We start from the raw sequence: 25,933 nt of genomic DNA on the forward strand, positions 1-25,933 counted from the left end.
TCGTATGGTTTCCTGGGTCATCATATCTTTGTGTTCTTATATTTTGCACTTTACATTGATATGATTATATGATTTTGTTAACCTAAATTTGAAATTTGGACTAAGTAATCACTTGGCTAATTAACTAGGTTAATCCAATTATGTTTTAAGGGGTCTAAAAACGTACACATGAGTAGTCTAATTTTGACACATCGTTAACATTTAAATAAATATTTACTAGCACTAATTTGGTATTTGTTTATGTTATGAATTATGTGGAAAAACCTAATTATTCATTTATCCATGAATGGTTAGAAGTTTAAAAATTATAGAGTAGTTTAGGAATTTTAGGCTTTGTTTGAGAGTTCATAGAGGAATGGAATGGAATGATAATAAAGGAATGGAAAGGAATGGAATAAAATGAAATAGAATTAACTAACCTTGATTGGATATTTTAAATTAAAGGAATGGAAAGGAATAAAAATGAATGAAATGTAAGTAATCTTATTTGGGAGTAACATGGAGAGAATGGAATGGAATCATTTTGTAATAATATTACTATTAGACCTCCTATTTTAAAATAAATGGTTGAATATATAGGGGTATTTTAGGATTTTTAGTAAAAAATTCATTAAATCTAATTACATTCTCTCTTATTCCTCCCAATTTCGAGATGAATGAAAATTTTAGATTTTAAGGGAATAGAGAGGAATGAGTGTTTCCTTCTACCCATTCCATTCCCTTCCACTTAAACTCCCAAACAAGAAAATAAACTTTCCATTCCCTCTATTAAAACTCCCAAATTAACAAGGAAAAAAAAAAAAAAAAACAGAACAATACTTTGGTATTGCAATATAGAGATGCGTTCATTTCAGCATATACATATCATGGAGGCCATGCATGCATGCTTGGGCAAAAGGATATCAAAATGTAAAGGTACGTTCATTTCAGCCTATATATATATATATATATATATATATATATATATCATGGAGGCTATGCATGCTTGGGCAAACGGATCCAAATTTTACGAGATAATGGAAATTAGAAAGTTTTCTTAGTGCATACCCTAGGTGTTAAGATCCTTCCCATTAAAAATGAATCAATTGTATAGTTCAAATTAAGTATTCGTTTGGAAATATTTTATCCAGCTTTTTGCTAAAAATACTATAGATAAAAGTTAAAAACTAAATAAAATAAGTTGATGTTCATATTAGTTTTGTATCTTTTTATTTTTGGTAATTGTTTTTTTTTTTTTCTCCTTCTTAACACAGGCACATCCTCAACAAAAAAAAAAAAAAAAAAGGCACATCCTAGCCCATGCACATACAATTTCTAAACAAAAAAATTAAGATGTTTGATGAGATGGCTTGTTGTGAGCAAGGACATGGCTATAGGGGTTTTTCCAAGGGAGCTCGTGATAAAGGTGTAGAAGCATTGGATGACTCTCAAAACCAACTGATGTTGACATTGATCCCTTGCATGTGGCCTCAAATCAAACAAGTTCTCACAAGAAATGAAGTCGTGCTAATGTGGTTGAAGATGATGTTTACCAAGATTTGTCTACACAATTAACTTGGTAAGGTTGCTTCTACAATAAAAGGGACAGGCTCCCCTCCCGTTTATAACTCTCCCGTTTTCTCCTGCTTTAATTTAGATGACTGACACGTAACCTACATAAAATCCAAGGGTTGAAAAACATTCACCTCATATTAAGCTTTTTCTCTTCGTTGCCTCTTTCTCTGACCAAGATCATCATCCTCAACATCTCTTGCTCGCTCTCTCATTTTCCAAACTTCTTATTATCAGAAAGTGAGTTCTCAGAGATCATCATCCTCAACATTTGGTGGACTTCTGGATGGTGGCAATTTGGACTGAAGCGGGATTCACTTCCTTTCCTCAAAAAATAGAACATGAATTTTATATTTTATCTCATCAATTTTCGATGTCTTGAGTTCCCATTGTTTTGACTTCTCATTTTCCCAGAAAATAAAAAAGATCAATTAGCCTATGATAGTGTTTGCAATGAAGTAAAAAATTGTTAACAGACAAATCCAAATATGCCTCTTTCTCCGACCAACATCATTACTGACACCTGCGTCTAGATCAAAGCAAATCACTTATGAGGCTCTAACTTACAATCTCAACACAGTTTCTCTCTTTATATCACCACGCCACAACAATAGCAAATTAGCAATGGCCTAACCCCAGCTCATACCAAATTCACTACCCATTGAAAGTCCCACTCCAAAAATCCATATCACCTCCGATCTAATTTTCTGCAACCACTGGCTGAAGGAAAAAAAAAAAGTCACCTGTAAGCCATTAATCACACACAGCGCCCAACCCATATTCATTCAATCAGTACGTATCTGCAAATGCCAAAGAAACCAACTCATACCCATCTACCCAGCTGGAGGACCTCCTTGTTTAGTTTCGTACTGCCACCAAACCAAGTCTTGATGCTCTCAGCCATTAATCTCACCACCGCTTCGGTCCAAACTGCCACCGTCCACCAAAGGATGAGGGCGATGTTGCTGATCTGATCGGCGAAAGAGGCAGATAAGAGAGAGTTAAAAAAATAAAATAAAATAAAATAAAGAGAGAGAGAGAAAACTTAATATGTCATGGATGTTTTTTAACCCTTGGATTTTATGTGGACTACGTGTCAATCATCTAAATTAAAACTGAAGAAAACAGGAGAGTTATAAACGGGAGGGGAGCCTGTCCCACAATAAAAAAGATTTATGCAAATGGATGGGCTTGAGAATACTATGCTTGCGTCTTCATTTGACCATTTGAATGTGGATGAAAAACAAGCTAGGTCATTGACAATGGCTGTAGAACTTCTTTCATAACCCCTTTGGCCAATTTAGATTATGTAGGTGCATTTTGTTAGAATTTGGATGCTTCTATATGGACAATTTGACATTTTAGTATTTATCAAATTATTTGTACTAGAATATTTTGCAAATTAAACTTTTTAGCCTATGGGGTATTTTGAATTAATTGAAATGGAGCTTATGGTTATTTCAAATTATGAGAAGCAAGATTGATACAATTTATCAAGGACTTAAATTTTAAAAAAATATTGCAGCATAAGAATGACAATTTTGTTGTCAAAAATTTTAATTAGTTTGAAAACCAAATTCATACTTGGTTTTTTATTTTTCATTTATTTTTTATATTGATTACATTAGTTGGGTTTACATATATTACACATGCTTATGCATGTTTTGAATTATACAAGAAATATTATAAAAATTTTGTGTATACCGACACTAGAAAATTTTCTCAAACTCATTTTCGAGGTCATTACAAAACATTGGAAAATTAGATAGTTTTCCATAAATAAATCCACAAGTAGTTGAACAATAAGCCGTTGAAGCAAAAATAAATATTCATTATTGCATGACCTATATGGGACCCACAAATAGTATAAAAAGATGTGTTTTACCGGCTTATAATAGCCAACCAAAGGCACAATAATATTACAATATCAAGATGCATGTTATGTCATTTAAAATTTGAATAATGTGATATACTCTGTAAAGTTAAATTTAGAAAATAAAATCATAATTGGACTTTTTAAGGATTAGATTTTTCTATCTTAAGAAAAAGTATTCTGTATCAGATGATACCACATCATCTATATCAAAATCCAATAAATGAAAGGCATGTGTGTAAAAATAACTATCCGCTAACACATGCCTTTCATTTGTTAGTGGAGTAATTATTTTTTACTAACATGTCTCACACTTATTGAATTTTGATACGCTATCAAGGTATAATTTGATAGCAAATAGCTTCTCCTATATTAGACTTAACTCCTAGGCTAGCACTTTCTAAGGATCAGATTTTTCTATCTAAGACCAAACTCCTAGGCTAGCACGCCGTCCCTATAACCAGAAAAGTGTACAACAGCATGAAGTGCAAAAACTTAAGAGGATAAATATGAGGGAAAGGAATAGACGGCATGAGTTGTAAAAACTTAAAGATATAAAATAGAAGGAAGAGACGTGAAGGACAGCCCTATGGTTTAGATAGCCTTCAAAAACACGTACAAAACTTGATTCACATGAATCACGTGGTATACTAGCTACCAAACGAAGTGCGATGTGAACAGTGGCAGCTCCACATGCAAGTTAGGACGGTCACATGTACACTTGCCAGAAAAAAAATAAGAAAAAAATATATTATATGTTAAACTAACTTATTATGACCATCTTAATAAAAATGTTGAATAATTTGATTTGAGAATTACAAAAATTTGAGTTCAACAAAAAATAAGAGTAATGCTACTATAGTCACAACATTTTCATAATAAATTCAATATAATAAGCTATTACTAATTCTAATTTGGGCCTAATATTGATATTATTTTTTGCCCACTAATAATAGTTTTGTACATAAGATTTATTGTAAAAATATTATGGAGATAACATTATTCCAAAATTAATTCTGCCTCCAAACATAATCCTTAATCCATTTTTATTTTAAAGCTTAAATAACAACAACCAATATTAGCCCAAATAATAGCAAACATAAACCAAATAAAAACAAGACAAGACCAAACAATAACAAGACAACACCAAACAACAACAAGTGAACAAAATATTCAACAAAAAGCCTATTATAAAACCAAAAGATAAAATTTTTAGTTTGATGAACCTATTCAATAAAAATAATCTCTAATTTCATTTTCCTTAAAAAATAGTACAAAGAAAAATATTGTGGTTATAAGTTCTCTTTGAAGGTAACGACAATTATACTCTTTTTGGTTTGTAATCTCAACAATTTTACGCTTCTTAGTAACTCGACTCGTAGTTGTAACAAATATTCATGTTATCGCTTTATTAAATTTTGTATAATTTAAATATCTTAGTAACAGCCCTAAAAAAAATTCTTAGAGTCTCCACTGCATGTGAGTGGTGGCAACGATGTTAAAGGAGTGATGGGGAGGACAAAAATAAAGATGGTATGATGTTGGTGGTAGTGACAGTGACAATAAAGGTGTTGCATTAATGGTGGAAGCAACTATATATATATATATATATATATATATTTTTTTTTTCCTTTAATAATAAGAGTTAATGCCTAAATCACTAATTTATAGGGAGTAATAATGACATTACTATGAATGTTTTTTGACCCTTAAATCTAATAGTAATCAATGGTCCATAAAATGTGTAACTCTTATGAAGTTACACCAAGGGCCTGTTTGGATAGGCTGTTCATAAAGGTGCGTTTTTAAAACGAGCGTTTTTAAAACGTGCGTTTTGAAAACATCATTTTAAAAACCACAGATAAGCGTTTGGTAAAAATGTGAAAATATGCGTTTTTTATTTTTAAAACTACATTAAGCATTTGGATAAGCTGTTTTAAAAATGGCTGTTTGGAGTGTAAATTCCAAAAAAGGACTTAACTATTTTGTTAAGGTTATTTTGTCATTTTTCTTTTAATTAGTGTTTTTTTAATTATTTTTAAAAATATATAATTAAGCCTGACAATTACATTAATAATAATAACAATAATGATGTTGTCGTTGTTGGAATCATGGAGAGAAATTTATATAATTTAAAATTGAAAAAAAAAACCGTCAAGAGGAAGATATTAAAATGATTAAGAAAATAATTATATTAAAATAATTACTAAAAAAAAATAAGCAGAGCTAATTGGTATAACTCAAGGGAATCAAACAAGTATTAAAATAAATTTAAGATCATGAAATAAGTAGAGCTCATCAAAGTCATTGAGAAAGAGTTGAAACTTGAAAATGAAGGTAGATAATGTTATCATTAAGTCATCTATTTTTTTTTTTAAGATAAACAAGTTTTGGCCTCAAAGAAGAACTCAAGGGAATCAAACAAGTATTAAAATAAATTTAAGATCATGAAATAAGTAGAGCTCATCAAAGTCATTGACAAAGAGTTGAAACTTGAAAATGAAGGTAGATAATGTTATCATTAAGTCATCTATTTTTTTTTTAAGATAAACAAGTTTTGGCCCCAAAGAAGAGGAACAGTAGTGACCTCCACTTCATGAGGCAAATGTTCCTAACTAATTATGCTACTCCCTTTGGCTCTTCGGGTTGTTATTAAGTTATCCATATGATTTCAAAAAAAGTGAGTATTCAAGGTTGTCATGTTTTTTTTTTTTTTTTTTTTTATCAACCTCATCAAAGAATCTATACTTCTACCAACAATGGTAAAGTTTTTTTCCCAAAATCTCTGAGCAGCAATGAGCTAATAACGATCATTGTTGACAAATATCTGATACTATTTAACTAATGTACAGAATATATAGTTTATTATAATATATATATTTTTGATAACCAATATATATATACTATTGTACTTTTTTTTTTTTTGAGTTAAAGAGTAATACCATAACACAGTTAAAGGGAATAAAAAATACACCAGGCCACGTGAATGACATGACCATTTGGATGGGTAAAAAGTGAACTTGAAGACTTTCCTTTCTCTCCCATTACTGACCACAAGTTTCAAAATTTTGCATTGAGATTCACAGCCGGATAAAACAAAGAAAAAGAAAAAGTGGGATAGAAGGAAGTTGCTAGAAGTAAAAGAAAGAGAAGAAGTTCATGAGGTAGCATCAGGGAAATGAGAAGAAGCAGCAGCTTTGCAACGACAGGTGATTTTTTTTTTCAAAGATTCACAAAAGCCTCAACTGCTTCTTCGATTTTTATTCTTCTTCAAAGACCTTCAATTTCTTAGAAATCCAGTTTCCAAAATTCGGTATTCGCTTCGGTATTGCCGGAATGACTCCGGTACGGCCGGTATTTAAACCGGAACGAATTATTAGCGTTCCTGTACCGACCAAGGTTCCGGTACGGTATACATGGGGGAAGGGATAAAGCTGGTATTTCTTATGGTATTGGCGATATTTTTATTTTCTGAAGAAAAAAATAGCGGTTAGCCCATCTGCGTCTCTGAAAAGGCAAACCTTTGCAGTGTTTTGTAAACGTGAAAAATCTGGATTTTGAAAACGCAAACGTGCTGATTTTGTGGAGCCAAACGATTTGGCAAATCACGTTTTGTCTAAAACGCGCGTTAAGGTTCTGTGAACAGCCTATCCAAACGGGTTCCAAGTGTAACTTGAACCCATCTTTCATATATATATATATATATATATTTTTTTTTTTTTTTACAAATCGGTAACATTTTATTCATTGGTATAATCTTAGACACATTTAGGAAAAATAAATACATTGTGTGCTATTATTATTATAATAATAGTACATCAGTTGTCTACTATTAATAATAACTTGACATTTTAGTTAGTTCATTAACATATTAAATGAGATGTGAACTTATGATTATATATATATTTTTAATAATTTATATAAAATTTTAACTCATGAGCATATAAGTAAATAAATAAATATTTATACTATTTATCTATATATTTAAATATATGAAATTAACAATAAACCCTAAATGGTACATTAGTATTATCAAAACCAAAATGTTTAATTTCCCTAATCAAACCAAAATAAATTTTGATATGGTATATATTGTCTCCCCTGGGAGGACGTCTATTTAATAGTTAATGTTTTTTTTTTTTTCCTTAGATTTATAGTGTATAGAATGTCATATAATTTTAAATTTTAAATAACATAATTGTGGATATATCTTTAAATTTAGTTATTCTATATAAAATATCACAACAAGCTAAGTTATTAGCCCATCATACGTCAAGATAAAATTAAATAAAAATAATATACATGAGTCCACTACAACTTAAAACAATTATATTATAAAAATTTTGTTACATTTTTTTAACCACTAGAATTTTTCATATTTAACTCAAACAATGAAATAAATAAATATATTCGATTCAAACCATGAAAAGGATAGGCTTAGGAATTAGGATTCTTAGGAAAACCATGAAATAAATATATTTAATTCAAACCATGAAAAGGACAGGCTAAGATTCACAAGAAAGATGAGAGTAAGGACCGGCCTTGATGGTTTCTCTTACGTATACAATTTTTTGATTTAAAGAGACAACATCATTGTCGTCAACAAAAAAGAGGTTTTTTTTGAACAAAAACGATTTGGCAATGTGAAGGACATAGAAAAATTGATCTACAACTACAGGTCGGCGAAGCATAGTACATGTACGTGTTTATCTAACAAAAAAAGAAGTCCACGTGAAAAGTAAACAGCCAAGGAATGAATGACATCTGTACTTCCAATAAAAGAGCCAGTGTTTATACTTTATACTCAACCAAAGACCACCTTCGATTAATTTCAAACTTGCCTATAAATGGAGTGCACTGCTAAACGTACCTCTTCATTCTTCTCATCATATAGTTTCCTTTTAAGTTTGTTTCCAAAAGAGAAAAAAGAAAAGTACATATTTCCTTAATTCTGTCAATATAGTGGAAATTGCTATTTGCTAGTGTTCGTTCTAGCCTCAAATACATTTACAGGTACACGAAATTCATTGCTGCCAGAATTTTTTTTTGACTTCTGTACTTTATTTTGTTCTAACAGTAACAAATATATAAAATAAAAGAAATAAAAATAAAAGATAATGTGAAAATTATGTTGGTAGATAATCATCATAATAACTCTTTGTGTTCTCTGTATCTTAATTAAATTTATCTTATGGTTGCTTGGCTTGCCTTGATAGCTACTTATTTTCTTTATATAAGTTAGTGTATCTATATGTTTGTTAATAGCTTTTTTTAAATTAAAAAAAAAAGTTTATTTACTTATGTTCAATTTTTTAAAGTCTCATTTGTTTAGGAAAATAACTACAATTTAACAAATATCCAGAAACTTAAAAAACAAGTTTATTAAACAAACAAGTGAACTTAGTTTTTTTCAAAACGTAAAAATCAAGAATCAAATCTATAGAACCAACACCCTCGGAAACACATTTATGTTTTGTGTTCAAATTTCAAATGACTGTAAATGCACTTATGTGATCAGCATCTTAACTTCTCAACCCAATTTTGTATTGATTGATTCATTGAAGACAATATATTCTTTTTCTTAAACATTACACTAATCAAAATGCTTCTTCTTCTTCTTTTCCTTTTCTTTTTTAAATGGTAGTACTAATTAAGTGAAGTGCAAGAAAAAGATGGAGTTTGACTTGACACCCAAGTTTGCACAAAAGGTTTTCGAGGGAGAAGGTGGAGCATACTATAGTTGGTCAAGTTCTGAATTTCCGATACTTGGTGAGGGCAAGGTTGGTGCTGGTAAGCTTGTTCTGCAGCCTCGCGGCTTTGCTCTTCCCCACTATGCAGGTTCTTCCAAAGTCGGTTATGTTCTTGGAGGTTAGTGCAATATGTCTATACATAACAAATCTATATCTCACTTGTAAATATTGTATTATAGGACTAATGACTCTACTCTAATTTTCTATATATATTATTACATAAGTTTTACAGGTAATTAATCATAAAAAAATAATTCAAATATTCATTTAGGAGTAATGCTTAAGATTTAACAAATTTTACTGCATAAATCTTACAAATTAATATATTATCAATCATATAAAGATAATTTGAGTAATATTATAGTCACAAAATATTTTACAACATTTTTACAAACAATTAATGTTGCCAACTTTTTATTAGTTTTCATCTAGACATCACTAACATTACTTTTTTATTTACCACTAACCACTCATCACATCAACAGTTTGTACAAGTTTTTGTAGAAAAATTTATACCTCTAGCATTACTCTTTACTTATGAGTTGTTGCAGTAACACTAATCACACTAATTGTCATGTTAATTTGCAAGCCTTTTATAATAAAATTGATGGTAACTTTAATATTTTTCTTCATTTATTATATATACAAAATCGTAAATGTTTGACTTATGGTTGATCTTATAATATTATGTTACAAAAAATTTTGGGGTCTTATAATATTACACGACAATATTCTCAAAAAAATTTAATTAAAAATTAATTATATTGTTTATATATATTTATATAAATATATATAAACACAATCATAAAAAACACCTACCAATAACTATAATAATCACTGAATTTCAGATTTAAACACGAAAAGAAAAAAGTGAAAAAAATCTATATTATGTTAACCTTTTTCGTGTATTATATGAGTTAATTACCAACTAGTTTATTATATTGTTGAAGTACTCTTCAAAAAAAAAATATTGTTGAAGTAATGTTAATCACATTTATTAACATGTCAATTTGTAATTATTTGTAATAAAATTTATACTAATTTTAATAATTTTTTTTCTTAAAAAAAGGGTTTTGTGATTTTCCGCTTTCACCGCCAAAAAGTCCAAAACATGTAAGAATTCCCATACCGTGATTCCTTACCTATAATGTGTAAACTCAATCCTATCTCCAAAGACATCTCTCCCCTCCCTCATTTTGTGAGGCTTGGATAAGATAAGATATTCAGTTTGTACTCTATCTATATATAACATAATAGTACATTGTCTTATTCAGTCTATATATACCATAAGATATTCACTCTTTTTTTGGGTAAATATATATAACAGTACATTGTCTTATTTATATATCAGTTTCCAGTGCTGTCAATCCAATATATATGGATAAATGTTCACCAAAAGTCTATTGACACTGGCAGTTGGTCACATTTGACATTCCCATACAGCGGTCTTAATTAACTCATGGCTGCCAATCAGCGGTGGTGCTGAAATTACAATTCAAATTCAATACATATACGCCATTAATTGGGACCACAACATCTATCTATATATATATATATATATATTAATAGGCAAAACTTAGAGAAAATCTAATTAACTTCTACAATTAAAGTCCAATTTTGTGCTATGTATCCTAAATTATTTATTTTTAGAGATAGAGTGTTTTATTTCTTAATTTTGGAGTCAAATGTGGAACCACAACATAAATATCTATCCAAGTGAGTTATTGTGTACAAAAACCAAAGAGTTTAGAATTAATTAATATATAAAAATTTAAAAAAATGGAAAATTTACATTTTCTACCAATAATATTCTTACAATACTTTTTAAAGAGTTAAAAAATATATATAAGAATGATTATCAATAAAATTTAAATTATATATATAAGAATTATACTACGCATTTTAATGTATATCCATGTATATGCAATTATGCATGAGGTTACAAGCTAGTTTTCATAATATGATATGTTCTTACCAATTTATAATAATTTAGTAGGGACATTATCCTCGCCAAATATTTGAGTGGTAGGTTTATTAATTTCATATGTGATGTAAATCTGTAAGTTTTAGATTCAATCCACTATATTATCGGTCTATGAGATATATTTTCAAAATGTTTTATAGACCATGGATGCAGGGTAGATCTATGGCAAGGCTTGGGGGACAATGGCCCCAAAATTTTAAAATTCTTTTATATTATGTATAATTCTTAAAAACTTTAAATATTTAGCTACAAAAATATATAGAAGTTCCCCAAATGTTTGAGTTAGTTCAATGATGCTCTTAAAAACTAATAAAATTTGTCAATCGGTGTAATAGTTATGGAGACAAGATAGTTTTTGTTTTCTCAAATTTTTTTTTGGTATATGTTTAATATTCAACTAGACAGTTTTTGCATACTCATTGGAATTTAAAAGATGATAAATTTTTCTAAAAATTTATTTTAGGAATATACATATATGAAAGTTGTTAATTTTATATATAATATATTTATAAATTATGACCTATTCTAGTATCAAAATATTAAAATTTATATATGTGATGGTTTATCTTAATTCGTGATTATTATATTAATACCAAAATTTGGCCCTTAAACAAAAAATCCTAACTCTGTCCCTGCATAGGTGGAATAGTTTGGCTAAAGGTTAAAATGCTATTTCTTTGTATCAAAAAAAAAAAATATAAGTTAATTTATTACTTATTTGGTAAAATGTTGGAAACAAACAAGTTATCGAAAATTACATTATGCGAAACTCATCGTCCAACCGGCCAATATTTGATGATTTCTTTTGATAATCCATAAGCTTCTTACCATTCCCTAATATATATCATTGACGTACTGTTAACTGGTGCAGGTGGTGATGGAATTGTTGGAATGGTATTCCCTAAAACATCAAAGGAGGTGGTATTGAAACTCAAGAAAGGAGATGTCATACCTGTGGTAATGGGAGCAGTCTCATGGTGGTTCAATGATGGAGATTCTGAATTGGTTATAGTATTCTTAGGTGAAACTTCAAAGTCATATATTCCTGGCGAATTCACCTACTTCTTTTTAAGTGGGGCTCTGGGTATCATGGGAGGTTTCTCTCCAGAGTTCCTTAGTAGAGCTTATAAAATGAATAAAGATGAAGCAAATAAGCTCGCAAAAAGCCAAACTGGGGTTCTGATAATTAAGCTACAAGAAGGAAAAACTATGCCTAAACCAAACGAAAACTATACTAATAAATTGCTCTATAACATTGAAGCTACATTGCCTGATATTCGTGTCAAGAATGGTGGACAAGTCACTACATTGACAGAAGCCAAGTTTCCTTTTCTTGATCAAGTTGAGCTGAGCACCAAACTCGTTAGACTTGATGCTAATGCAATGTTTTCACCAACGTATACTACTGATTCTTCAGTTCAATTGATTTATGTTGTGAAAGGGATTGGTCAGATTCAAATTGTGGGCATTAATGGTAAGCAAGTCTTGGACACTGAAGTGAAGCCTGGTCACTTGCTTGTTGTACCAAGATTTTTTGTGGTTGCCAAACTTGCAGGTGGAGATGGACTGGAATGTTTCTCTATAACAACATCTAAGAAGTAAGCATTAGTCATCTTTTACCATTTTCTATAGACTAATTACACTTCTAAATTTTACGGTTGTTTTCATTTTAGTTTCTTAATTTTAAGGTTTTTATTTTCTTCTTGATTTTAGTTCATCAAATTTGATTCCATCTTCAAAATGGTCACACTATCTATCTACGTGGCTGATCTAATTAATCTCTATGATTTAATTTTCAAAATGATCTTTCTATCCATCTCTATGATTGATATGACCATTAAATGCCAATAAAATGACATTAATTATTGTCTTCTTTTTGTTCCCCCTCTCTTTTAAAGGTCAAATTTGTAATGAAGATAAACATAATGAACACTTTGAAAACAAAATCAAATTAGTGGAACAAAATGAATCATCTCAAACTTAAGGGACCAAAATGAAAATAACTTCAAACTTTATGAGTTGAAGTGTAATTTAGTTGTTTCCATTGTGTACCTTGTCCTGCCAATTGAATGAGATAACTAATCCAATCATACTAATTTAAAATTGGATGGCAAATTTTTTTTTTTTGGGTTAAATTTGTCAAAATATTTTATACAATAAAATACGTTTTAACATCTCTCTCTTCCCCTTTTAAATGTTCTGCAGGCCTGCCTTCGAGAATTTAGCTAGTAAGGCATCGGTATGGCAAGCATTATCTCCTTTGGTGATTGAAGCCTCCCTGAATGTTTCTACAGAGTTGGAAGAACTTTTCAAGTCAAAAATTGGAAAAAACACTATCCTTATCCCTTTCAATAATTAATTAGATCCTAGTCATTTAAATATAATGTTTCGTAGTTATGTAAAATAAAAGTAACAACATATTTTGTTGTTCCTACTAATATATTAAATAATAAATAAAATACATTTATGGATTCACAAACGTATATGTACCAAATATATATTATTTCACATACCAGAGATAAAATCTAGACATATCGTCGTATATCAAATGGATTATATGAAATGTTTCTTTTATGTAATGTTAATTTCATAATATTGAAAGAAACTTTTGGGTTTGCCTCAACGAAATTCCATAAGGGGGGGTGACATATTGATGGGTGACAGCACCCCATTATGGCCCCTAATTAATTTTCTAAAAATATTTCATGCAATACATGATGTCCAAAAATATTATTCTACCAAAAGACACCAAAAATATGGTTTCATTGGGCTTGTTGACCTTGATCGGACTTCAAAATGATGAATTTCTCATATTTATGGTTAAACCCTAATTTTGATTGAAGGTAGCCAATTTTGAGCTCATTTGTCTTAAATTTAAATATACTCATTACCATCCAATCAGGATAAGAGTGATTTTTTATTAAAGAATATGAAATTCCCTACAATTTAATTATTCAATGGTAAAAATCAAACTTAAATTCTTCTCAAAAATAAAATCAAATTTAAATTGAGTGAGGTATTGCAAAAAAAAAAAAAAAAAAAAAAAAAAAAAAAAAAAAAAAAAAAAAACCCTATTGGCCATTTATTAGGTGAAAACGTGTAGGAGTTTTTTTGAAAAATCTTCTATGATTTCCTTGGACAACACGTCAAAATGTTCAGAAAATAAAAGTAAACTCTTTTTTTCCTAAATATTTTGAGACACATGATAAGATTCCCTTTAAAACAATGCTTTATTTTAATTAGAGAGATCATTTGATTTTTTCGAAATATGTGTTAATATTTTTCCTGGCCCAATTTATTTTGAAATATTCTCAATGTTTTATTAAACCGATCATGTTATTTCTATCAAAATTTACATGTGATTTCTCTAAAATTTTAGTTAATTATTAGTAATCATTTTTTATTGGGAAACATTATCCAATTCATTTATGATTGCATTAGTGACACAAGTGTCCAATAAAGAACCAACCGAGCTAGCCCAAGTTGTCTTACAAGCCTAAATAGTGGAATTCTACGGTTTGGACTTGGAGCCCAGTTCCAGCCCAATTATCCATAGTTGATTATGCTAGTCAAAGCTCATTAAGGCTAGTATTACACCATTTATTTAGTCAATCCTGTTGGTTCTAGTGCATTTATTGATTGTAGGACCTATTATTTAGGTGAGAAGAGATAGTACGTATTTATGATACTTCAGGGGTATCTAATAGTTTTCCACTTTTATAAGATATACTATATAATTTATTTTTGGGTAAACTACATATTTGGTACCTATCTTTTATACCATATTTCAAATTAGTCCATAACCTTTCAATTGTATCAAGTTAATAATTGCCACATCATCTGCCACCTAGACTACGACTAACAATGTCAACAATTTTAATTTTAATTTATTTTATAAAGGTGGCGTTTGGAATCAGATTATCATGCGTTTGCGTTTTGTGTTTTCTGCTTCTTTTTTTTTTATTATTATTATTTCATGCGTTTTGCTTTAGGAGACAATTATCACTGTTCACGCACTGTAGCAATACTGTTCACGTACTGTTCATGGACTCACAAACACTTTATTCAGAAAAAATATATATATTAAAAATGGGTCCCATAGCACTATTCATACATTTTTAAATTATTTTGTTACAGTGTTTTCAATTTTTAATTTTCAGTTTTCAGCAAAATAAGTTGTATCCAAATGGACTCAAAATATCAACATAATTTTTAAAAAAAAAATTAAAAAAAAAAAACAGATCATTGAATCCTAACTCACCTCTATCAACAACAACAAAAAAAATCCCTTTCCTCAAAAAACAACAAAATTCCCTAAGTCATGGTCACAATTTCTTTACGTGTCTTTAAGGTCCTAGAGGTTATGATTGCACTATCTTCTCTAATGATGAGGTAGGAACCTGCTTTTTGCAGTGACGAAGAGAGGATCCCAAACCCCAGATTCATCAAGGGATAACCTAGAAACTACTGGTTCTCCAATAACCCTCTGCCCTGCAATTTAAAGACGAGTTTTTTTATCTTATCTTCCTTAAACAATAAATCATATAGAAAAAAGAAATCTGGAGATCAGCATACATGAGTTCTAGAACTGAAGGCCAACGACTTGAAGATGGACACTTAAACCAAATCATTTAGCTAGGATAGGGGAAAATAAAAGTCTTGGGATCTTAATCACCCGCGCACATATATTGGGTGTTTGAGTGCGTGTATATATCAGTGTCTGTGTGTCTACTGTCTAGTTCATAACCTTTAGAGCCATATAAAAAGCATTGTTAAACTTACGGTCACATCCTATGAAAATCATTTTTTCATGTCTTAGATTAATATTTTGTTAATGAAGATTGCAAAGAATGTTCCCCCAATATAAGTGAAAGCCCAACTTCAAGTGTAAAGATGCAACTTGAACTTTTAAATAAAATGATTCTCCATAATTGTAGATTAATGCTGCCATCAAATAAACTTTATCAAATCAAACAGAAATTTATAAGATTAGAGAATTAAAGACCATTTCTCCGAGCTGTAGCAATTTCTTCCATAGCATCAATGCTCATTACATTACATGAACTATAGTCAAATCATCAAGGAGAATTTCTCCAACGATATTCATGGAATAAATTTTAAGGAAACAACCATGATAAATAGAACAAATCAACTGCTTTATTCATTAGTCTAACCATAGCATATGAAGGAATCACAGATGATAAGTATAATTCCTGAAACTTAAGTGATAATTGACTACCCTATAGTAGCTTACGACCCTAAAGTAGCGGACGACCCTAAAGTAGCTGACGACTTTGCTTATATTCTCTTGACTGACCCCAAAAGGTTGACGATCCATATTGGGGATGACGGAAGCAACTGAAGGTTATCAATGCATGGATTAGAGACGACCAGAATGACGTTTCATGGAAGGATAAGTTGATGGGATGAAGCTGATGGGTCCAACATGTCTCTTGCATGGTTCACACGCATAGGTATATAAGGAAATATCTTGCGCCCCACACTTAACCCTAATCAAGAAGACTCCTACAAGGAAAGGATTCCGCAAGATACGCGAAATAAAGAGTTTCTCTCCTACAAGGAAACATCTTCTTAATCAAGGCACAGATGTCAGTCCTACACTACTATAAAAACCCCAAGACCCTCACAAATCAAAGTACGCATAATTTCCCCCAGCTTTGGCACTCTAGAGTTGTGAAAAGTTCTAACTTGACTTTCAGAGGGTATTTGGCTGGTACCACACCAATGCTCTCTGTTAGGTCTTTTTTTTTTTTGTTGTGCAGATATTGTTTCGAGCGAACAAAGGCTGTGTGGCTCACTAGTGATTTTTCGGCATCATTAGCAGACAAGGTAAAAAGCCTAGTGAGTCCATGTCCATGGGTCTGTGACTATCCCAGTTTGATGAAAGGAAGGAGAAGAGATTTTGGATTTTAGGGAGAGTGTTTTACATGGGTTTGTGATTGTCCCTGTTTAATGAAATAAGCAAAATTCTGAATCAAACTAAAAAGATTTGATTTGGGTTTTCTAAAAAAAAAAAAAAACTCGTGTTCTCTAATTTAAAAAAAAAAAAAAAAAAAAAAAACCTAATATGTTAGTCTAGGTGGCAGTTAATGTGGCAAATTTTTTTATTTTTTATTTACGTCGTTTAACACGTCAGATTTTTTCATCCAAGAGATAACAACAAAGACTAAATTAACATGACATTGAAAAGTTAAGGACCAAATTGACACAATTGAAATGTTAGGGACTAAATTAAAATATAATATAAATGATAGGGACCAAAAAATGTAATTTACCTTTTATTTTTTATTTTTTGGAAAAGTTAATGGTTGCTTTGAAGTTTGAAAGTATTGGTTTATAAATTTTTTTTTTAAATTTTTTATGGAAAAAGAAAAAAAAAACCAATTTTTTAATAACTTTTATATTCTCCATGAAAGTGGTATAAAAACTTTCATGAAACAATCCATTAGCAAATGTCTAAGAGCATTCATTAATCGGACCCTTCTTTTTTATATATTTTGGAAATCACATAGTCATTTAATTCTCCAAAATTTAGAAAGTTGTTCTAAAGACTATATATAGTTGGTTGGCTGGAATCAAGAAATTATAGGGTGATTATTCAAAATACTTGTGTTGTACCATGTATCTCTTTTTTTTTTTTTTTTTGATAAGACCATGTATCTCTTTAGGTAGATTCCATTGAGTGGTGAGTGTGTTTAGTCTTATATCCTTGGTATTTTCCTTTGGGTGGGGATTATTTTGTATCCCTTTGGATTTTCCCTAGGCGGTGAGCTTATTATACTTTTGAGTGAGTACCATTTCTTGTTTTCTTCATTTAGGAAATTTTCCGATATTATTTGGTTAAGTCCAAAACAGTTTAAGTTAATGGCAGAAGTCCATATTTTAGATTAGTATGTTAGGCCTAGAACGATGAAGATTCACATCAACATAAGGATATAAATGGAACATGATCATCTCAAATTCACTTTAAATGGAGAATGTCCTTTTAATGGTTACTTAGGGCCCGTTTGGTATATGTGTTTAAAAACTGAAAATTGTTGTTTGAAAATATTTGTGGAAATACGTGTGGGTGAAAAAGTGTGTTGAAATGCGTGAAATGCTGTTTAAAAACTGAAAATGGTTGTTTAAAACTACAAACCAAACACCCCCTTAATGTTTTGTTTCTTAGATTTGATAGTGTATAAAATGTCACATCATTTAAAATTTTAAAAAATGCTGTTGTGGATACACTTTTAAATTTAGTTCTTCTATGGGCACATCAATATGTCACAACAAGCTGAGTTGTTAACTCTCTATCGTCAAAATAAAATAAAATAGTATACATGTCTCCACCACAACTGAAAATAATTGTGTCGTGAAAATATTATATCATTTTGTTATGGCTTTTGGAATTTTTCATATATAATTTTTTTTTAGAGGGCCCTTTTTTTTTTTGAGAAAACTATACCCATATTTAATTTAGATCATGAAAAATAAATTTATTTCAAATATATATGAAATGAATGAACGGAAAACGGAAGAAAGGACAAGGACATGCTTAGGATTCATAAGGAAGATACAGTAAGGACAAAAACGATTCTTTGAAAAAAAGATTAGGCATGTAGGAATGAAAAATTAAAATTATTTTATTATTTAGCTTATATTTACTATTATTTATAGATCTTACTGTATTTTTGGATACTATTCATGAGCCACACTATATTATTTCAATTAACTTTTACCTTTATCTACAGTATTTTTAGTAATAAATTTTCAACTTCAGCAAAATAAGCTGTATCCAAACAGACCGACGTCAACAAAATCGAGTTTTTTTTTTTTTTTTTTTTTTTTTTTTTTTCTGAAATTAAACAAAATGAAAACGATCGAGTTAGCAGGGGGAAAAGGACAAACAAAAAATGATCTACAACTTCTTCAGGTGGTGCAAACGTAGTACACGTGCATATATCAAAAAAAAAAAAAAAAAAAAAACGAAGTCCACGTGAAAATAAAATATTCCCCCCCCTTCCAAAAAAATTCCCAACCTTTTCTTAGTTTTTGAAAATGCTAATAAGTGTTCTTAGAAAATTTGTTAAAAATCTATTTTGGAAAGTTTTAACATCACTTTTATGGAAAAAAAAAAAAAAAAACTGTCAAAATATTTTTTTTTTTCTTTTCCATAAAAAATTTCTTTAACTGGATTGTTAACCAATATCCTAAGGGCACTCGTTAGCATGACCCAAATTTTTTTAGTCTAATATTCATTTTTCCATTAAAAATAAAAAAAACCCGATAGACCTCTATTATTTTTTTTTGATAGGAATAGACATCTTTTATTGTACTCAAATAAAACAAAAAATTATTCTAAAAATAAATAAAAAATAAAACAAAAATTGGCCCAAAACAAAACTTCATGCTTCATTTCCAATTTCAAGAAAAGTTTTAATTTTTGTTTCTCTTCTAAAGCACTGCCAGCCCAGCCCAGCCCAGTCCCAAATCCCAACTCAAACAAAACAAAATCCTCATTAATCTCATCTCTCACAACTCCTCATAGTATGATAAAAAAAAAAAAAAAAATTTAAAAAACTTTTTTTTTTTTTCCTTCTCACACTGTGACGCCGCAGCCACCGCTAGCCCACTCCCTAGCCTTCATCGCCTCAACGTTAAGCCCTCACCTCAAGGTATCTCGTTCTCATCCCAGTTCTCTCTCTCTCTCTAGAACTAAACTTAATACTGAATAGCTAAATAGAAATATGTGTCTGTGACGTCCCTTTGCCAACAATGAATGTATGCTTATTTAATTTTGTCTTTTTGTGTTTATTATTATTGTATTTCTTTATACTTAACCCACTGATTCTGTGACTTAGCCTTTTTTGTGCTGTTTGTCTCTTGAGCAGGGGCGAGTGGGGCTTTGTGCAGTTGGGTAGTAAAGTAAGTAAATTATAAAAGAAAAAATTAATCTAAGGAAGGCAATTGGGGTGAGTATTTTTTTATTTTTCAACCATCACATTACGCAGAGTAGTGGGGTGTTGCTAATTTATTTGGTTTAGTTGTATGTTTATACTTTTGTTTAATTTGTTTGTTTAGGTTTTTTTTTATCATAAAGGGCCATTATTTAATTAAAGATGTATTTATAATTTAAGCAAAAATGAATTTTATATGATAATTTATTATATCTTTCTCCTAAGTTAGTTTATGATTTTTTGAATGGATTTTTTTTTTTTGGATTTGAAATTAGGTGCCGAATAATGAACAAATGACAAACAATTGATGCATTCTTTAAGAAAAAAGATATTAGTCATTCAAAACTTAGGACACTTGTAGAAACAAATATTGATACTTCAATGCCAAATGAGTGTGTTGAAGGCTAAAATTTCACAAGAAAGCCCATTCCATGAAAAGTAAAGAAGACCTAATTCAAGCAGCAAGAAGAATCAACATTAAAGCCCTATTTATGTTCAGATTTCCAGCAAAAAGGTCATTAAAAAGTCCAACAAAATCCAGTGAAAGAACTGGGCCGGGATACCCAGAGGCTGCCAGAGGCCCGGGATCCTCAGGTAATGCAGCATAGCTACTGTAGGATTGAGACAACTCAAGAAAGGTATCACGAAATACAAGAAATGAAGAACAGAGATGTCCTTCTCAAGTACCTAGTGGTGCAGCAAAGAATCAGAAAGTATAAAGCAAACATTCATGAACAAAAGAGCTGTACCACAAGGAACCAAGAATGAGAAAATCATAAGTAGAAGCAATTGGAGGGGAAGTTTCAACCCAGCAATAAAAGATTCCAGGTATTTGGGAATAATGACAGCAAGGAAATAACACCGACAACTAAGTCTGAAAAATGAGAAACCTTGAAAGAAGAGAGATTGAAGGCTAATTGCCAAGGACGCCCCGGAATGGAAAGTCAGCAAGTGACTTTTAGAGAAACAGAAATAAAAGATGAAAACTATGAGAAAAAAGGGAAGAGACCAACCCTTGGGCAACTGTCACAGCACGAGCTCTGAGGGGCAAAAGAGAAAAATCACTAGTACCATGGAGTCTTAGAAAACACACTATAAAAGAAAGAGAAAACCCATGTTGAATGGGGGGGGATTTTTCCGTAGGAAGAATATCATAACAGAGTCATTAGAACTCTGTAAAATTTAAGAAAAACAGAGGAATGTCTCCCGGTATCCTAGAAACAGCCACTATAGCACATACTTGGATTCAAAAAGATTCAAACTTTGCAAGTCTTAGAGGCTTGAATAACCATCAAAGTCTGTAATTTTTGAGCTTATTTGAACCTTGTATCACGTTTTAGTGAGCACATTTGTAATCCACAATTAAGAAAAATAATGAAATATCTCATATTGATTTGAGGATTTCTAACAATTACTTTACATATTTATTTATTATATTATCTTCCTTTACTGCTTCTTGCTGATCAATACATATATTCTTGCTTGTAAAACTATGTCTTTTGTCCAAGCAAAGCCACTCAGACTTGAGTTCCAAATCCCACAAGTCTTGTGCAAAAGCACTAAGTCTGTGAGAATTTGGGTCAAGATCCTCGTGGCTGAATCATTCTCATAAAATTCATTTACATATATGCATATGTATTAATATATATATATATATATATATCCTAATCTAAGAAACTAACAATTATTTGAAGATATGTGCATTGTATAGTTGTTCTTGTGTAGGACCTATAGAGGTGAAAGGAAAGGACAAAACTCCATTGCATAACAAGCATGGAGAAAGATTGTATAGTGCAGAGAACCAGAGATTCTGGGTTCTTACAGGCCTAATACGCCCCGAGATCTCACGACAGTACGTCCCAAGATCCCATGACAGTACGCCCGGAGTACCAAGTGAAGGAATTCTTTAAAATGTTTATACGATAAAAGATAAGCCTTAAATATTATATTTCAATCTCTTTTTCATTGTGAATATTATAAAAATCTATTTTTACTTATTTTGTAAGAGTAAAGGGTCATTTTATTATACTAAAACACTTATAATGGTATTTTATTGCTTAGGAGGAATCACATTTTTGCTTTGAGGAGATTTATGTGACTTGCACACAACTTGGTTCGTAATCAGCCCCCATTTAGCTGCGGTAAACCAAGTCCAGTCCACCAAAATACAACTATTTGGCTCAGGATCCTTGGGCCTGTGTGCTAAAGAAAAAAAGCACTCTCACATTTTGGCGACTCCACTGGGGACTGGGAAAAAGGAGAGGGAAAAAGTAGTCCCTTTGCAAGCATGGCTCCAAAGCTAGGAAACACCTAGAGGAAGGAAAGTTCCTCTTAGTGCATTCAACATCAAGATCCCAAAAGTGTGGGTTCCTCCAACGAACGTTCTACCGAGAGACTCTATATGGAATTTTGGAGAATTTCCCAACACAAGATAAGTTTTATGCATCATTATTTTCTCCATTTTATATTTTGAACATAATGGACTGAAATCTATGTTTTTCAAATGGATAGCTTTCACTATGTTGCATGAAAGCAAAAGCATTGTATTGTTTAGTAATAGAAGTAGACACTTGTTCTACATAATATAGAATCATAGATAAGTTTGGTTGTCATGCTCATTCTCCAACTAAATGAACCTCATTTTAAAAATATTCATAAAAGATACTGCAATATTGTTTTATTTCAACTTATTGGTGGTTGAGACCATATTGCTAAATGGTTTTGACATTGATCAAAAGTTCACAATGTTTAGAACATGGCATGGGATTGGCTGCTAATGACTCCACACCCTGAGCAATAAAAAGGGTAGGAAGGAGTGATGAGAAGAAAGCTGGTCAGTTTGATTAGCATTTATGCAGTCAGTTTAGTCCTAAACTTTGAAGTCCAAAACTTGAAGATGCTTGTTAAATGAGGTATTGGTGGTGTGAAACTACTTTGTACCATTGGTCTCCAAAGGCAACTCACTGGTTTCATAAAAACTTAACTAATACTAAAGGTGTTTTAAGAGTACAGCCAACCTATAGAGTACAACCAAAAGGTTGAAAAAAAATAAATAAATAAATAAATATTGAACTCCGCTAGAAGAAGCAAAATCTTTTTTCTCATGAGGATTCTACTCTTTACAAAAAGGGGGTAAGAGGGGTCATGTAATAATATTTTAACAATCAAAACATTGTCTCATTATTAAAAAAAAAAAAAAAAAAATAGAGAAGTGTGCCAAAGAAAATAGAGATTGATGAAATGAAATGAAAAAAATAGAGAAGTGTGCCAAAGAAAATACATTTGCCCCACATTTGGGGGCTAATGTATTCTTTCTTTTAAAAAAAAAAATTCTTGATATTGTTTCATTTGTTTAAAAAGAAAAAGAAGAAAGAGAAGTAAGTGAATCAAAGAGATTTGATGAAATGTAAATTACATAGCAAAGCAATTTCCTCACGTTGTGGGACTAAATAATTTTGCAGCAACTTGATAATAATATCATATGGCGCAGGTTAACAAAATGGACAAGTTCCTTGGCTCCACCCAAGGGTTTAGCAAAATGGAGTAGTTCCATGATCCCAGCAAAGCCTTGGAGATCCTTGATCCCAGCAAAGCCTAAGAAATCCCTGGTCCCAACAAATCTGAGGAGATCCTTTATTCCAACAAGGCTGAGTACATCCTTAATTCCAGCAAAGTCTAGGAGATCCTTAACTCCAGGAAAGCAAAGCCTGGAGATCATTGATCCCAACAAAACTGAGGAGATCCTTTATTCCAGTAAGGCTGAGTACATTCTTAATTCCAGCAAAGTCTAAGAGATCCTTGACTCCAGGAAAGCAAAGCCTGGGAGATCCTTGATCCCAGCAAAGTCTAAGAAATCCTTGGTCCCAACAAATCTGAGGAGGTCCTTTATTCCAGCAAGGCTGAGTACATTCTTAATTCCAGCAAAGTCTAAGAGATCCTTGACTCCAGGAAAGCAAAGCTTGAGAGATCTTTGATCCCAGCAAAGCCTAAGAAATCCTTGGTCCCAACAAATCTGAGGAGATCCTTTATTCCAGCAAGGCTGAGTACATCCTTAATTCCAGGAAAGTCTAAGAGATCCTTGACTCCAGGAAAGTAAAGCCTGGGAGATCCTTGATCCCAACAAAGCTGAGGAGATCCTTGATCCCAACAAGGCTGAAGAGATCCTTAATCCCAACAAGGCTAAAGAGATCCTTTATTCCAGTAAGGTTAAGTACATTCTTAATTCTAGCAAAGTCTAAGAGATCCTTGACTCCAGGAAAGCAAAGCCTGGGAGATCCTTGATCCTAGCAAAGCCTAAGAAATCCTTGGTCCCAACAAATCTGAGGAGATCCTTTATTCCAGCAAAGTTGAGTACATTCTTAATTCTAGCAAAGTCTAAGAGATCCTTAACTCCAGGAAAGCAAAGCCTGGGAGATCCTTGATCCCAGCAAAGTCTAAGAAATCCTTGGTCCCAACAAATCTGAGGAGATCCTTTATTCCAACAAGGCTGAGTACATCCTTAATTCCAGCAAAGTTTAGGAGATCCTTGACTCTAGGAAAGCAAAGCCTGGGAGATCCTTGATCCCAACAAAACTGAGGAGATCCTTGATCCCAACAAGGCTGAAGAGATCCTTAATCCCAACAAAACTAAAGAGATCCTTTATTCCAGTAAGGTTGAGTACATTCTTAATTCTAGCAAAGTTTAAGAGATCCTTGACTCCAAGAAAGCAAAGCCTGGAAGATCCTTGATCCCAGCAAAACCTAAGAAATCCTTGGTCCCAACAAATCTGAGGAGATCCTTTATTCCAGCAAGGTTGAGTACATTCTTAATTCTAGAAAAGTCTAAGAGATCCTTGACTCCAGGAAAGCAAAACTTGGGAGATCCTTGATCCCAACAAAACTGAGGAGATCCTTGATCCCAACAAGGCTGAAGAGATCCTTAATCCTAACAAAGCTAAAGAGATCCTTTATTCCAGCAAGGTTGAGTACATTCTTAATTCTAGCAAAGTCTAAGAGATCCTTGACTCCAGGAAAGTAAAGCCTGGAAGATTCTTGATCCCAGCAAAGCCTAAGAAACCCTTGGTCCCAACAAATCTGAGGAGATCCTTTATTCCAGCAAGGTTGAGTACATTCTTAATTTTAGCAAAGTCTATGAGATCCTTGACTCCAGGAAAGCAAAGCCTGGGAGATCCTTGATCCCAGCAAAGCCTAAGAAATCCTTGGTCCCAACAAATCTAAGGAGATCCTTTATTCCAGTAAGGCTGAGTACATCCTTAATTCCAGCAAAGTCTAGAAGATCCTTGACTCCAGGAAAGTAAAGCTTGGGAGATCCTTGATCCCAACAAAGCCTGGGAGATCCTTGATCCCAACAAAGCTGAGGAGATCCTTTATTCCAGTAAGGCTGAGTACATCCTTAATTCTAGCAAAGTCTAAGAGATCCTTAACTCCAGGAAAGTAAAGCCTGGGAGATCCTTGATCCCAACAAAGTTGAGGAGATCCTTAATTCCAGCAAGGCTAAGTACACCCTCAATTTTAGCAAAGCCTAAAAGATCGTTAGTTCCAGCAAAGGCAAAGTATTTCCACGAATACAGTAAAGTAAAATGGTTGTGAAAAAAAAAATGGAGGCATCCGGAAAATGGATAGAAGTTCCATAATAGCATCAAGAGAAGGTGGATCAAGCATAATTCAACAACTGCCTCATGTCTTGGGGGCTAAAGCCTATTATGCAGTGGGCCTGAAATATATTTTGAAGAAAATCAATAGAAACACTATATTGCAAGTCAGTAGCAAAATCAACATTATTGAAAGCTCAACAACTATACAATGCATCTATCAT

General features: G+C 31.6%; 1 protein-coding gene and 1 long non-coding RNA gene across 2 annotated transcripts; one reads left to right on the forward strand and one right to left on the reverse strand.

Annotated features, from left to right (window-relative positions):
* Positions 1-1,702: 1,702 nt before the first annotated feature.
* LOC115962985 lies at positions 1,703-2,547 on the reverse strand. Its single transcript, XR_004085657.1, has 2 exons — positions 2,381-2,547; positions 1,703-2,271 (listed from the first exon to the last, which is right to left on the reverse strand). It is a non-coding gene; the product is annotated as an uncharacterized LOC115962985 (long non-coding RNA).
* Positions 2,548-8,292: 5,745 nt separating this feature from the next.
* LOC115977471 (glutelin type-A 3-like) lies at positions 8,293-13,673 on the forward strand. Its single transcript, XM_031099335.1, has 4 exons — positions 8,293-8,437; positions 9,069-9,292; positions 12,030-12,756; positions 13,364-13,673. Exons 2-4 carry the CDS (start codon positions 9,097-9,099, stop codon positions 13,515-13,517), a joined length of 1,077 nt encoding a protein of 358 aa, XP_030955195.1. The 5' UTR covers positions 8,293-8,437; positions 9,069-9,096; the 3' UTR covers positions 13,518-13,673.
* Positions 13,674-25,933: the final 12,260 nt, after the last annotated feature.

The sequence above is a fragment of the Quercus lobata genome, chromosome 2 (assembly GCF_001633185.2).
Source record: "Quercus lobata isolate SW786 chromosome 2, ValleyOak3.0 Primary Assembly, whole genome shotgun sequence".
Lineage (NCBI taxonomy): Eukaryota > Viridiplantae > Streptophyta > Magnoliopsida > Fagales > Fagaceae > Quercus > Quercus lobata.